We start from the raw sequence: 14,879 nt of genomic DNA on the forward strand, positions 1-14,879 counted from the left end.
CTGCCAGCAGAGGCACTGCTCTCATTCAGCACTGGCTGCCCACAGCAAACACAGGGTTTCTTAAAAGAGATAAGATGGAGCACGGACTCTTGCAAGCACCTGGACACCTAAAGACACCTAAACACACCAGACACCTCAAGGACTTTGCTCACTGAGGACACAACATCCGGAGAACTCTGACCACTGAGGTTTGCTAAGATCTTCCCACCTAATGTCCCTTGCCCTCTTTCAAACCCTATAAAAAACGCCAGCTTCTCTTTGTTCTGTAAAGATGGCCTTTTTGCCCTCTGTCTGCCTGAACCTGGTAGGGCAAGAGAAACTCCATTTTTCTGGTTTTAACTTCATAGTAAGAGAGAGGTCACTTAAAGTTCCCTTAAGCTGTAGTTGACACCCGCACACCCCAGTCTCCTTATCAACTTGCTTAAAAGCAGAGCAAAGCCATAAATTGGTAACAAAATAAACAGAGCAAGTTGGGAAGTAAGTTAAAGGCTAACCCACAATGGTCATCTGGAATTTGGTTGTTTGACATCCTGGGAGAAAGGTAAACTTTGTGCTAATTATGTGGCATTCTTGTGGGATTTCTGAAAATGAAATAATGGTTACTATGGAAACCTGAAATGTACTAAAATGAAAGGTGAGAGACCCAGCTCGGCACAGACATCTTCTCTGACCCTGGGTTAGAGAAAATCTGTCAGCTGGCTCCAATAAAGCTTTGTTCATTCATGTTTTTTTTGGTTTTCTTGTGAGTGTCTTTCTCAATGGACTTGCTTGCTGTATCACAAGCACAATAAATTTCACACCACGGTGCCTTTATATAAGCCTGGTGGTTTCAGCTGGTCTCTACTTCATACCATTCCTTACAATAAGATATTTGCTTATTAAAGATACCGATTTCTTATAATAAATATGGCCCATGGCTAATGAATTTCAATCTTGTTTATAACAATTTGTGGCTAAGAATTCAAACTGTGTAGTCAGAGCACCAATATTTATAACTTTTTTCTTTTCTGTTGGTTTTCATCATGAGGTAGTTAAATTCATGGAACATTTTCAAATATCTACAAATCAGGAGGATCAGCCTTACAAGAGGCCAATTACTGAGAATAATGATTCACTGTCGAGACAGGAAAAAGTGTAATTATATGTTAAAATGTGTAATGATATTAAAATCCTTGAAGATCACTTCATAAAAATAATGCAAACATTAAAGATATATCTTATTCAATTCAAAATTGCACCTCACTCCATCTTCCCAAATATTACAATGCCCTGTGTGATAAGTTTGAGAAACACAATACAAAAATTCAAAACTCAGCAGGATTAAGGGCCAGAAGGAGAAAGCCTATGGTTCTACTAAGTTGCAACACGAAAACTCATACAATACAATTTGTTTAAACTGTTTAGAACTTTCCACAGAAATAAAAGCATTGTAAGTGAATCTGTTCTTTACAGTCTAAAATTATCTATAGTATTCTAATTGAAAGGACATATACACACCTTTCAGACATGATGACTCTAATAGTATCAAAGTGTAGTTTTATTTTAGGCATTTCATGTAAACATCTCAGTACTTTTTGCTACTTACACATTTAACAACGCAGTTACAGTTCAAATGAGAAAGTAGAAATTAAAAATTACTTTATCAAAAAAATCTACTTGAAATCCTTTTGTGAATTTTATAATGAAATTAAAACCATTATCCACCATTCCACTTGATGATGACTTTATTCCTGATCCTTTAATTAGGAAGTCTCTGAAGACTCTGAACTTGATAACATTATCTTCAACTGTGTCAGGAAATGTTAAATATATAACTATCTAATCCAGTAAATGCTTTTCTTTTTAGTTTGAAGTCATATTTAAGCAAAAATATTGAAAAAATATTTAACATCTCATATGGTTACAGTTTACTAGGACTTTGCTCCAGCCTGGACATTGACCATTGAAAAATAGATGCCTTTCTGTGCAAGCAGCTGTTGGTGTGTGCCATGCTCCTGGACCTTGCCGTTCTGAATCACCACGATGACGTCCGCGTTCTGGATGGTGGAGAGGCGGTGCGCAATCACGATGCAGGTGCGGCCCTCTCTGGCTTTGTCAAGGGCTTCCTGGACAACCTGTTGCATAATCACATAAATTTATTCTGATAATAAAGTTCTCTCCCTTTAATTTCTCCTCCATAACAAGCCTCACAATTTCTCCAATTCATATTCCTTTAACAGTTATGCCACTGAAATATAACAGATTTTTAGAAACTAAGGCATATGTTACACTAGAAGTAAATTCTCCCACTCAGATAGTTCTGAGACAAAAGATACCTGTTCTTAAAGTTATAGCAGTAAATTTAAAAACAGAGTTCCTCCAATTATCTGAACACATTTCCAAATGCTCCTCACCATATAACATCTCTGAAAGCAGCTCCCTAATGCAGCTGCGCAGAAAATCAGGAAGCCGGAGCTAATGCCAGACACAGCCTCCTTCCATGCTAGTTGTCTCTTTTCACTACATGTTTGCAGAACATAACATTCACATTCCCTGTGGGGACTTGGTCAGACTGTGTTTCAAATAGCTGAGTTCTTAATCTTTTTTCAAACTGAAAATGATCACCCACATACATCTGAGGTACTGTATAGCCAGATTTTAACTTGCCTTACACTCTATAAATAACTATTCACAGTATTGCTGATAAGATGAGATGCACCAGCAGACATGGGGAATATGCCTCCGGCATGCAGCGCTTACATGTGCACAAAGTGATGCTGAGCTATTCTTTGAAGTGTGCATGCTCCAGACTAATTCGTATCATCTTGTCTCTCCTAAATAACAACTATAGAAAGTGTTTAAATTCTAGTGAAAGCTCACATTTGCAACAATTAGCATGACTGACAAAGTTGTATTCTCTACTAATGGCAAGAAAAACATAAATTTAAGCCCTTGAAGCACAGATGATTCAAATATGAATGAACCCCATTTTAATTTCTACCTTTTCACTTTCTGTATCCAGAGCCGATGTGGCTTCATCCAAAAGCAAAATACGAGGCTGTCTAAGGAGGGCACGAGCAATGGCGATGCGCTGTTTCTGGCCTCCCGAGAGCTGGGTTCCTTTGTCTCCTACTTTGGTATCGTATTTCTGCAAACATGATTTTGTTAGTATAAAAGTCAAGCTGGTTGTAAAGGTCAAACACACATTTTGCACATAGAAAAGAGCTAAATATTTTGAGAAAACAATCAGAAAACTTAAGTTCACAAGCCAAGAATCTAGGTGCAGAGAGTTAAGTGACACAAAGACACCACATCAGAGGTTTAATCTCTATTTTGGAAGACAGACATTTGGGTCTTACACTTGTATCCTTTACCATAAATCAGCCTAAATTTTTTTTAGGAAGAACAATGTTGCAATATTATTATCTCACATCCTCTGGATTCATTATATTTGGAATAAAAATTGTTAGGAAATTTGCTTTGAAGCTGTATATTTGCTATATTCATCATAATTGAAGCTTATCATACATAAAACCAGCAGGTGACACTCTCTGCATGATTTTAAAGGGAGTACAACATATTCAGATGTTAGCCTTTTTGTGTCTGTTTTGTGTATGTTTGTATGAAGCCATCCTCCAACATTTAAGTCATTTCATTGGATGCTAAGGAACTCCACTTTGATATCACTTTTAAAACTGAAGTATCCTTTAAAATTTTGAATAGAGAATGACACTGATTATTAAACAGGTTGATAGGGACAGAAACCAAAGCAGAAGTGAAATGTGATAGCATGTTGTTATGGTTTGTGTCCCCGCAAGCCCTCATGCGGTCATTGAGGGTGTGCTTTTGGGAGGCAGCTGAATGTAGAGTTTGTGATTGATTCATTGTCTAATGCTGGGATTATGTGTGTGAGTGCTACACTCACTTTGGGGTGGATAGCCTGCATACAATATAAGAGAGGGAAAGAAGCCTGCTCTTGCTTTTGCTGTCTTCTACCACCATGAAGAGTTGCCCCTCACCATGCCATCCTGCCTTGGAGTCAGCTGATTAAGGACTGAACCCTCCACAAACTGTGAACTAAATAAACCTTTCCCTCTTTAATTTTGGGTGTTGTATATTTTGCCTCAAGAACAAGAGAAAAGTAACTAAGACACATTTACCCTTGAAAACAGTACTCTGCGTTTTTGTCCCTTGCCAGGCTGAAATTACTCTGATACTTACACTTGGATTTTGCCTATAAAATTCCACCCAGTATTGGCTATTATTTTTATTCATACACGTTCTCAGTAAGTAAGGATTACATTCATTGTGGGAAGTTGGTATATGTACATAACACAGTTTAATTCTTAACACATCTTAATTCCCCTCCTTCATCTCTCTCCCCCTCTTTCCTTACTCCCATTCCCTTTTGCAAAAAGCTTATCTCCCTGTTTCCTATTACCTATCTTCTTTTGTTCTCTATTTAAATATACTTTCAGTTTCTTATATGTGAAACTATGTGTTATTTACGCTTGCATTTCTGATTTATTTCATTTAACATTGTAGTCAAAGGGACATCCATTTTCCTACAAATGGCTCAAATTTAACATTTTTATGGTGGAGTAGTACTCCACTGTATAAATGCCACATTTCCTTTAGCCATTTATATTTTGATAGATATATAGACCACTTCCAAGTTGTAGCTATTATGAGCTGTGCTGCTGTAAACAAAAGTCTGAATGCATCATCTGAGTAATATGACATCTTTAACTCTTTTTTAAAGAAACCTGTAAGGGAAATACCTGGGTCAAATGCAATTTCAATCTTTCACTTTTTGAGGAATCTCCATACTGATTTCAAAAGTGGTTGTACTCATTTACTTTCCCACCAACAGTGAAGAAGAGCTCCCTTTCTTCACAGCCTCACCAGCATTTGCTACTACTTGATTATTAATGATAGCCAGACTTGATGGACTCTCAGTGTTGTTTTAAATTGATGTGTCAAATGGCCAGCAATGTCAAGCATTTCTTCATGCATTCATTGGCCATTTGTACTACTTCTTCTGAGAAGTGTCCATGCATTTCAGATGCCCATTTTTGATGGGGTCTTTTATTTGAAGGGGGGTCTTTTTATTTAGTATCTATATATTCTAGATATTAGTCCTCTGTCCAAGATGTAGCTAGCAAAATTTATTTCCCATTCTATAGGTTTTCTCTTCACTCTATTTGTTTTCTTTGTTGCACAGCAGATTTTTAATTTGACATAATTTCATTTGTTGATTCTTGACATTATTTCTTATGCAGTGGGGTTTCTGTTCAGAAACTCCTTGCCTATGTATGTCTTAAAGAGTTTTCCCTATTTTATCCTACAACAGATTGTTTATGTTTTAATATTTGATCCATTTTTATTTTAGTTTAATAGATGGTGAGAAATATTGGTCTAGATCACTGATGGAAAAACTTTCAGAGACCAAGTGCCCAAACTGCAACTCATATCACAAAGTGCCAACACTGCAATTAAACCTGAATACTGAGGTTTTAGCTTAGAAAAAATATCTTAAAAGAAAAACACAATAACAGAGCTTTCAATGATACAAAGAGCCTTTTATTAAAAGGTAATGTCTTGGCTACTTTTTGCTGCTGAGATAAAAGCGGGAAGGTTTATTTAGCTCACAGTTTGTAGAGGTTTCAGTTCATAATCAGCTGGCTCCAAGGTAGAGTGGCATGGCAGAGGGGCAACAGTTTATGGCAGCAGAAGACAGCAAAAGCAACAAAAGCAAAGTGGGTAGAGGGGGAGACAGAAAGAGAGAGAGAGAGAGAGAGAGAGAGAGACAGAGAGAGAGAGAGAGACAGAGAGAGCAAGCCTCTTTCTGTCCCTTACATTGTATGCAGGCTACCTGGCCTACAGCAAGTATAGCACTCACACTCTTAATCCCTTCACTGAACTATGAATCAATAACAAACTCTAGATCCAGCCATCTCTAAAAAGCCTGTCCCCCAGAACTGCATGAGGCTTTGTGGGGTACATCTAGACACAAACCATAACTGGTAAATTTTTGCATTCTGCTAAAATCAGAGGCAGTCTAAGCAAATATATATATATATATTCTTGCTCTTGTTTTCATAAATTCCTTACAGACAACTAAATATGATGTTGCAGATTCAAATATGCCAGGGGAAGAGCACAGCATTAAAAGAACCTCAGTCTCTTAATTATAACATCTCTTTGCTAAATTGCAGATGTTAAATTTCAATTTTACATAACAAAACCCAAAGTTAAAATTTTGTGTTACTAAAAATGAGTGTATTAAAACTCACAGATTATATATGTGTGTGTATGTGTGTGTGTGTGTGTATATATACACACATGTGAAAGTTCAGATGGGTCATAGCTAATGAGTCATGGCTCACGACATCATTGCCTGGCACTGCTACTCCTTTCGGAGCATGTGCATGGCCCCTATGTGCACTGTTACCTAATGCTAAGCTGCTAAGGTAATGCTGGGCTGACTTGGTTCACATGCCAGCAGAGACTTGGCAGCAGCGTGCACGCCAGAGGTTCACCATCATGGGTCTAGATTCAGTTTTCTACATGTGTATAACCAGTTTTCCCAGCATCATTTGTGAAAGAAGCTGTCTTTCCCTCAGGGTATATTTTTGGGCCTCTAGTCAAAGGTCAGATAGCTGAATATGCCTGAAGTTGTTTCTGCACACTTTCTTCTGTTCCACCGATCTACATATCTGTTTTTGGGCAAGTACAGTGTACTTTGGTTCATGAGTGCTTTTGTTTGCAAACAGAAGTATTTGGCAAAATTTTGCTTTTCTTTGTAAACTCTGCATCAGGTGACAAACACAACCACGACCATCTTTCCCACACAAACAAAAACATGGCCACCTTTTCAAAAATCATAGAATAAATTAAGTTCATGAGCAGAGGTACCACTGTACCATGCTGTTTTATCATTGTAGCTTTGTAATATAATTTGAATTGAGGATTGTGATGTCTCCTGCTTTGTTCTTGTTGCCCAGGATTGCTTCTGCCTATCCAAAAATAGTACATATATCTTTCCATTTTCTGATATCTTTGATCTTTTCCAGAATGATGTATTTTTATTAGAGTGGTCTTTCACTTCCTTGGTTAGGTTAATTCCTAAGTATTTTGATGCTCAACAGCATCAATTCTCAATAGAATGCTATTGTTTTCCAAATTTCTCTCTAGCATGTTCCTTATTGGTGTATAGGAATGCTACTGATTTGTGTGTATTGGTCTTATATACTATTACACTACTGAATTTGGTTATTAATTCTAGAAATTTTTGGTAAAATTTTTGCAACTTATATGTGAATGACTATGTCACTTGCAAATAATAAGTTGGCTTCTTCCTTTCCCATCCATATACCTTTTACTTCTTTCTCTTGCCTGAATGCTCTGGCTAAAGATTTGACTACTATATTGAAGGGGAGTAGTGATAGTGGACATTCTTGTCTCTTTCCGGGTATTAGAGTGAAAGCTTTCAGATTTTATCCATTTAATATGATGTTGGCAGTAGGTTTGTCATAAGTGGTTTATATTAGAATGAGATAAGGTCCTTTTATATCTATTTTCTTCAAGGTTTCTATCATGAATAGATTGATGTTGGATTTTATCAAGGCTTTTTTCTGCCTTTTGAGATGATCATGTGATTTCTGTCCTTATTTCTGTTTGTGTGTTCTATTACATTTACGGATTTGCATATGTTGAACCATCTTTGCATCCCTGCAGTGAAACCCACTAGATCATGGTGTATGATGGTTTTGATGATTTACTGTATCCTGTGTCAGTATTTTTGCATCTAATATTCATTAAAGAGATTATGTTCTTTTTGGGTGGATTTCTGTCTGGTTTTGGAATCAGGGTAATGCTGGCTCCCAGAAATAAATTTGACAGTACTCTTTCCCTTTCAGTTTCATTAAGGAGTTTGAGGAGTATTGGTGTCAGATATCCCTTGAAATCCTTATAGAATCTAGTGGTGAATCCATTATGTCCTGGGCTTTCCTTACTTGGTAGGGCTTTTTTAAAATTCTGGCATCAATTTTATAGCCTGTTATTGAATTATTCAGAGTTTTTGTATCTCTTGGTTCAGTTTTGGTAATTCACATATATCTAGAAACTTATTCATTTCTTCTGGATTCTCCAATTTATTGGAGTATAGGTTTTCAAACTATTCAAGTCAGTAATAACCTTCTAGATTTCAGCAGTGTTGTGATTTCTAATTGCATTGATTTGGGTCCTTGTTTGTTTTCCTTTTTCTCTCTCTCTTTCTTTCGTAAAATTGACTAAGGATTTGTCTCTTTTGCTTATTCTTTTGAAGAACCAGCTCTTCGGGGCTGGGGATTTAGCTCAGTGGCAAAAGCGCCTGCCTGGCAAGCACAAGGTCGTGAGTTCGGTTCCCGGTACCGGAGAAAAACCAAAAAAAAAAAAAAAAAAAAAAAGAACCAGCTCTTCAATTCATTGATTCATTGTACTATTCTAATCTGCAATCCTTTATGCTCTGATCTTTATAATATCCTCTTCTATGGTAGTTTTGTATTTGGATTGTTCTTATTTTTCTAGGATCTTGTGGTGCATCATTAGGCTATTTGGGCTTGCTTTATAATTCTGATGTTGGTATTCACAGCTATAAATTTCCCTCTTAGGAAACTTATGTCCCATAGATTCTGATATGTGGTGCCAGCATTTTTATTTGTGGTATCTACCATGCCTCGTCTGTCGTGCTCAGAACAAGGTTTCCCATTCGACAACAGAGTGAGAAAACCCCTGCTGATGTTTTGGCAGCCTCAGCACTAACTTCATGGAGCTTTGCTGCTTCAGAAGGCAGATACATGGAAGAGTGTCTCATGTGAGTGTAGGTGTTACCAGGTTGCACTGATACAGCCTTGATCCTCTTGAGGCAGAGGACAGTGTTGTAACCCCACAGGAATTAGAAGTTAAGCCAGCCTCTGCAGGGTTAGGTGAATCCTAGTGCTAACCACTCAGAAGCAGTTCTGTAGACAAATAGCAGGACTTGGTATGTTGGTCTAGAAATAGAAAAAAGACTCAATGTCTTCAGGTGTGCTGTGTGACAGACACAGAAGAATCCAGACAGGTGGAGTCCTTGTGATAGGCAAACATCAGAGTAACAGGTTGTATTTAAATACTGATAATAATCACCATCTATGTTTGTGTTTTATAATCTGAATCACCCAGGCTATTAAATCCCAGACTATTCCATTCCAGTGCCAGAATTTCTTAGTACATGTAAGGTGGTGCCTAAAGATCTGCATTTCTAATATATTCTCGTGTCCATCCTTTGAGAACTACTGATTTCTCATTAGACAGGGGGTCATAATTTTATACTTTCAGTGCTAAGCCTCAAGAAGAGTCAGTTGTCCATGGTGGGACTAGACTGTTAAAGACAAGAGGGGAACTGCATCCTGTGCTCGGAGACAGCAGTATCTAAACGAGAACCTAAAGAAAAGAGAAATCTTGAAGGAGTTAGGGCCATTGGGTGTTACTCCCCTTCACCCGAGGAGACTGCCTTCCCCATCAGGTGGAGATTATTGAGCTTTATTTTTAGGGGCACCATCTTATAATAAACAACATAAAAACAATAATGGGAAGAGACAGACTAGCTTAATTATCATGTTTTTCAAAACACAGGAAACTAACCAGCCCTAAGAGAAGGTGAGTGGTTGCACGTACCTAACTTGGTAGAGAAAATACATTCATAAGACAACACCCCAGGGAAGACTTCAACAATCAACCCTGTGAGTGGAGCTTGGGGCCAATGACATGTACAACAACTAGATTATAAGATAGCATGGTCACCCCAGTGGATATTCAGAGAGAGCCCTCTTTCCGCCTTGGGTCCATTTCTCTGGCCTGGCCTGACTTCACAGAGGCAAGCTTAAAGCTTCAAGAAGTATTGCAAGGCAGTAAAAGGAAGTAAAAAGGGAAGGGACCATCATGTTTGCCTCTCATGCAGTACCAGAAGCAGCATGGTCACTGATGCTGCCTGTAGGCCTTGGGCTTGGACTTGGAGGATAAAACCTTCCAGACATCCTACTTCTTCCTAGTATTAAAACTGGTGGAGCACAAATCCAAGAACTCTTCTAGCTCTCTTCACCCCGCAGTTTCTCCCTCACACACTTTTTTTTGCTTCCATACAGAGAGATTCAGGCGACCAAGAAAGCAAATTGCTAACTGGAATAGGAGGTGTGATCACAGGCTTTCAGTACAGCTCAGTGTAGAATGACTGAACCTGCCAGGCCCTAGGTTTGATCCTCAGTGTGACAAAGAAAGAATGGGAGATGGGGGGAAGGAAGAGAAAAAAGAAAGAAAAGGAAGAAAGAGAAAGAAAAAAAGAAAAGAAAAAGAAAAAAGAAAAGATAGCCAAGCATGGTGGTGTACACTCGTAATCCCAGCACTTGGGAGCTGAACCAGGACCATCACTCCAAGTTCGAGGTCATCCTGGGCTACACAGGGAAATCAAGGGAGAGCAAAGCCAGCCTGAACTACGTAGCAAGACCCTTTCTCATAAAAGCAAAAAATAAAAAATAAATAAAATAAATTTTAAAAGGAAGAGAAGAAAACAAAGGTCAGTGAAGTGAGAACCCTCCGAGCTCCTGGGTCCTTACTTTGGAGGGACACTTACGTCAGGCAGCGACTCGATGAACTGGTGGATGTTGGCCTCCTTGGCTGCCTTCACAATCTCCTCCTGGGACACGGTCCGGCTGTTGTCTCCGTAGGCGATGTTCTCCCCGATGCTGCAGTCAAACAGGACGGGCTCCTGCGACACGATGCCCAGTTGGGCTCGCAGCCACTGCACATTCAGTTGCTGTATTTCTTTGCCATCCACAAGCTGAAAAGAAGAGTGCACACATCAACTTCCGAAGCAGCACACTCTGAATTTAGCAGAATTAGCATCATTATTCCTTACTTTAAAAGAGTCAAGGTACTTTGAGATTGAGGAAAAGCTTTGTTTGTTTTACTTTGAATTGCCAAAGTTAATCTAACAAAGCCATAATTTTACACTATCATAGAACATCCTGTTTGTAATTTTTTAACCCTTGGATCTTACATATGCCCTGACAGGCAGAACAATACTCCACCTCTAGGATAGCCATGTCCTAATCCTGGGAACCCATGAATTCACTGCTGTATGTCCAGGAGAGATGGAAATAGTGTATGGAATTATAGCTGGTAAATAGCTGGCCTTAAAATATGGCAAATATTCTGGATCACTCTGATGAACCCAGCTAATCCCTATCATCTTGTTTTCAAATTCTGCATCATTTTTATTGTTTTTGCATTGTTTTGTTTTTGTCTTTGTTGTTTGTTTGTTTGCTTTTCTCTTTAAAATAAGAAGTGTTATTGACTGGGGAACGGGGAGGTGGGAAGTAAGGACCAGAGAATGCAACACGAAAAGATTTTCCAACCATTACTAGCTCTGAAAAAGGAAGAAGGGGACATGAGCCAGAAAGGGTAGGGAAATGGATTGTCCCTTGAGGCTGACAGAAAGCACACAACTCTGGTGACACACTGATTTCAGGCAGAGAATTATTTTGGATTTCTAACCTCCATAACGGTAAAGCAATAAATCTGTGTTGTTTTTACCACTGAATCTGTGGGCATCAGTTATTTGAGCCATAGGAAACTAACACAGTATCTCATTCTTCTAGGCTGTATCCTGGCATTCTTATTCTTACACCTCAGTTTTTCCTAGAAAACAGTGGGCTGGATCAGAGTGGAAACAAACAGAAACTATGACCACAGGCTGGGCTTGTAGACTGGGTTTCTGATCTGACCCAAGTTTGAGGAAGCAGATGCAGTAACTAGAAGGATGGAAGCATCAAAGGGCTGCTGTAGTGGTTGATCTTGGGACAGATTATGTCTCTGACTTACTTGCCTTGTAGGAAAAAAATGAAAATGATGACCATTTCTCAGTTCACGAAACTGAGAATTAAATGAGATCATAAATGGCGCCACATAGCACAGCACTAAGCACACAGAGTAAGTGCTCAAGGGCCAACAGCAATTTGTAGCTGTGATGTACTTGGAACTACAGAGGACAAAGAGATAGACAAGCACATGAAAGGACAGATGGAATCTTCAGTACTGAGCCAAAGAGTAGGAAAAGAGAGATTGCCTTTTATCTAGTAATCCAGCTGCCTGGGTGTCCTGCAGAGCCGGAGGAGGGTCCCTTACAGCCTTGCTGAGAGCAAGCCCTGCTCTCTGATGCACACGTATCTCCACAATAATATGTTTTGCAGAGAATTTTCTGGCATTCACGTGACAGAGCTGTTGATGAACTTTCAGGAGGACACCTGGAACTCAGCTTTGAATTTTTCCCATAGTGATGGTAAGTGCATAGGGGACCACATATACTCTCTGTATTCCTGTGTGCCTTGCTAGGGCCTCTGAGAGACAACTGGTCAAAGAGAAAGCAGATCTTCGCTTAAGGAAAACAGCTTGTTCTTGTAAAAATGGCAGGTACAGGGATGGAAAGTGCAACTACGGTCTCATTGGTCCCAAGTCCTGTTGCCATGGAAACTTCTGAGCATTTGTGCTCCAGGCTTCCTAACAGTTTTCATGGGTGAAGGTGCAAAATAGAGGGTGGAAAGAGGAAGTAAGAGCTACACAAAGATGTGGCTTAAGCAGCAGATCTTTTTAGATGAACGTGGTACTTGAGAAATACAAACCTAAGAAAAGGTGGAACTAAAATTCTTCCAAGTTTATGTTTCGGGGAGTAAACACTATCTAACTAATATAACCAAGACAACTTTGAATGGTACCAGTAAGTTTAATACATTTCTTCATTACACTGAATATGTAAGGCTTTTGAGCCTCCATGCCTCTGTACCACACACTAGAATTGCAACCTATGTAAAGCATGTGTTAGCTAATGCAATCTTTCTTTATGAAAAACATGTTTAGAAGCTCAGAATATAAAAGAGATCAAAGCCAAGGATTGGCAATGGCCTGATAGAACACTAAGAAATTCTGGGGAACAAGTGAAAATTCTGCAAAAGATCTTGGCCTAAATAAAAGCCTAAGTAGGAAAGGCAACACTGGTAAGGAATAATGTAAAGCTACAATAAAATAGCTGTGTCTTCTGTAGATTGTTAAATTTACTGCTTGCTTTTTTTAAAGCACAAATACTAAAATATTAAATATATAATTGTACTCTGAAATAATAATTAAAAGTCAAATAGGCATAATATTGTAGTATCTGTGATAAACGTGCTTCACGCATTCTCTTGTTTAATCTACATGACTCTTGGAGGTAGCTGTGATTTTAGTATCACACAGATTCTCTTATATGAAAAACCAAAGTGTACATAATTTAGAGAGAAAACAAAAGATAGGTGAATGGAAATATATTATGTGGAGGCAGGAAGGGGATCTTGAGATTGGGGATGACAGAGAGAAGGGAGGGGAAAGGAAGTAAAAAGGATCAAGAGGCTATATGCATAGGTACCAATTTCCCATGATGAACATATTTATTATACTAATAAAACATATTTCAGTGTCTGCTGAAATTTAACCCTGGCAAGAGACATGCATGGTAAGAAGGCAGTTCACAAAGGTGGGTGAGGAACAGCGTTGAGGGAGATGATAGAAGTCAGCTGGGCAGATGACACAACCTGAGCACCAAACCTAAGCTATCAAACTTTGTCTAAGTGGTTTAAGGGTATGAAAAACTTTGGCTTGGCATGAAGAATGACTCATATTCAGGTGGTTGGATGATGAAAAGCCTGAAATGAGCTGAACGGGAGAGCGCTCACCACTGTCCCAGCCAATGGGTTGTAGAACCGCTCCAGGAGCTGCACCGTTGTGCTCTTCCCACAGCCGCTGCTGCCCACCAAGGCCAGCGTCTGGCCCTTCTTCACCTGCAGGTTCAGGCCCTGAAGCACCGGGATGTCTGGGCGGGTGGGATAGTTGAACACAACATCACTGAAGGTCACATTTCCTTCCAGCATATTCTAAAATGAGGACAGCAACAGAGTTTGAGGGCTGCAATGCACAGGGTAGAGCTAACACCCTCTACCACCAGGTGTCAGAATGCAGTGAACTCCTACCTTGTTAAATAAGACCTATCAAGAAAATAACAGCCTTGAAAACCAGAGATCAAAAACGCCCACCCCAGTCAGCCTATCCTTCCCTTTACATCACTGTTCTCTTGCTTGGCGGCTGCTCTGTAAGGCTGGTAAGGCTGACTGACAGGGGCCAGTGTTTTCGATCTCTAGTTTTCAAGGCTAATTATTTTCCAGCTAGGTCTTCTGTTCAGGGAAACAGAGCATTAGAGTTAAAACTCATCTCAAACAGCTAGAATTTAAGAAATATGATATAAAAGAGTCACTGCTTTTATGGCAGGCATTGTTAATACAAATGTACAATACAAATGAGATAAATCTGTTCTGCCAGAAGGTAGTAACCTACATATCAGAAAACAGGATCAATAGGATTTATTTATAAAGCAGGCAGTATTATCTTTCTGTAACTTTGCCATGTAAAAGTCAAAACATATTAATAGCACTTAGTAAAATAAACCCATGACTTCAAAAATTTTACATTATGATCATCATATAGGAAAGCACACATTTGATTACATTTCCCCTTCAAATACTTCTATGCAGCAATTAGGAGCCTCAGACTCACCGGTTTCAGGCCTTCTGTGCTATAGCTGTCAATGGCGGGGACCTTTTCAATGATCATGATGATGTGGGAGGCTGACACTTTGGCTTTGGCGTAGTCAGGGGCAAAGGAACTGAACTGCCCGACTGCCATGGCGCCAAAGACGACGGCTGAAAATACCCTGGAGAACAGAAGATGAAGCAGAGGCACAGTTACAGCTGCACTGCTAGAAAGCTGACACTTCTACAAGGAGGGGGCACTGTTAC

At 39.2% G+C, this 14,879-nt stretch overlaps 1 protein-coding gene across 1 annotated transcript in view; it reads right to left on the bottom strand.

Annotated features, from left to right (window-relative positions):
• Window positions 1-1,516: 1,516 nt before the first annotated feature.
• The window catches only part of LOC102016302 (multidrug resistance protein 1-like), a gene marked incomplete at its 5' end in the record, with an annotated part of 83,679 nt that continues 70,316 nt past the window's right edge, over window positions 1,517-14,879 (bottom strand). Inside the window, 5 exon segments of the mRNA XM_013516023.1 lie at window positions 1,517-2,114; window positions 2,981-3,127; window positions 10,631-10,837; window positions 13,764-13,961; window positions 14,638-14,794. Coding sequence (XP_013371477.1) covers window positions 1,911-2,114; window positions 2,981-3,127; window positions 10,631-10,837; window positions 13,764-13,961; window positions 14,638-14,794 — 913 coding nt within the window. The 3' untranslated portion in view covers window positions 1,517-1,910.

This window comes from Chinchilla lanigera, unplaced genomic scaffold (assembly GCF_000276665.1).
Source record: "Chinchilla lanigera isolate Chin_1 unplaced genomic scaffold, ChiLan1.0 scaffold00031, whole genome shotgun sequence".
NCBI classification, from domain to species: Eukaryota; Metazoa; Chordata; class Mammalia; order Rodentia; family Chinchillidae; genus Chinchilla; species Chinchilla lanigera.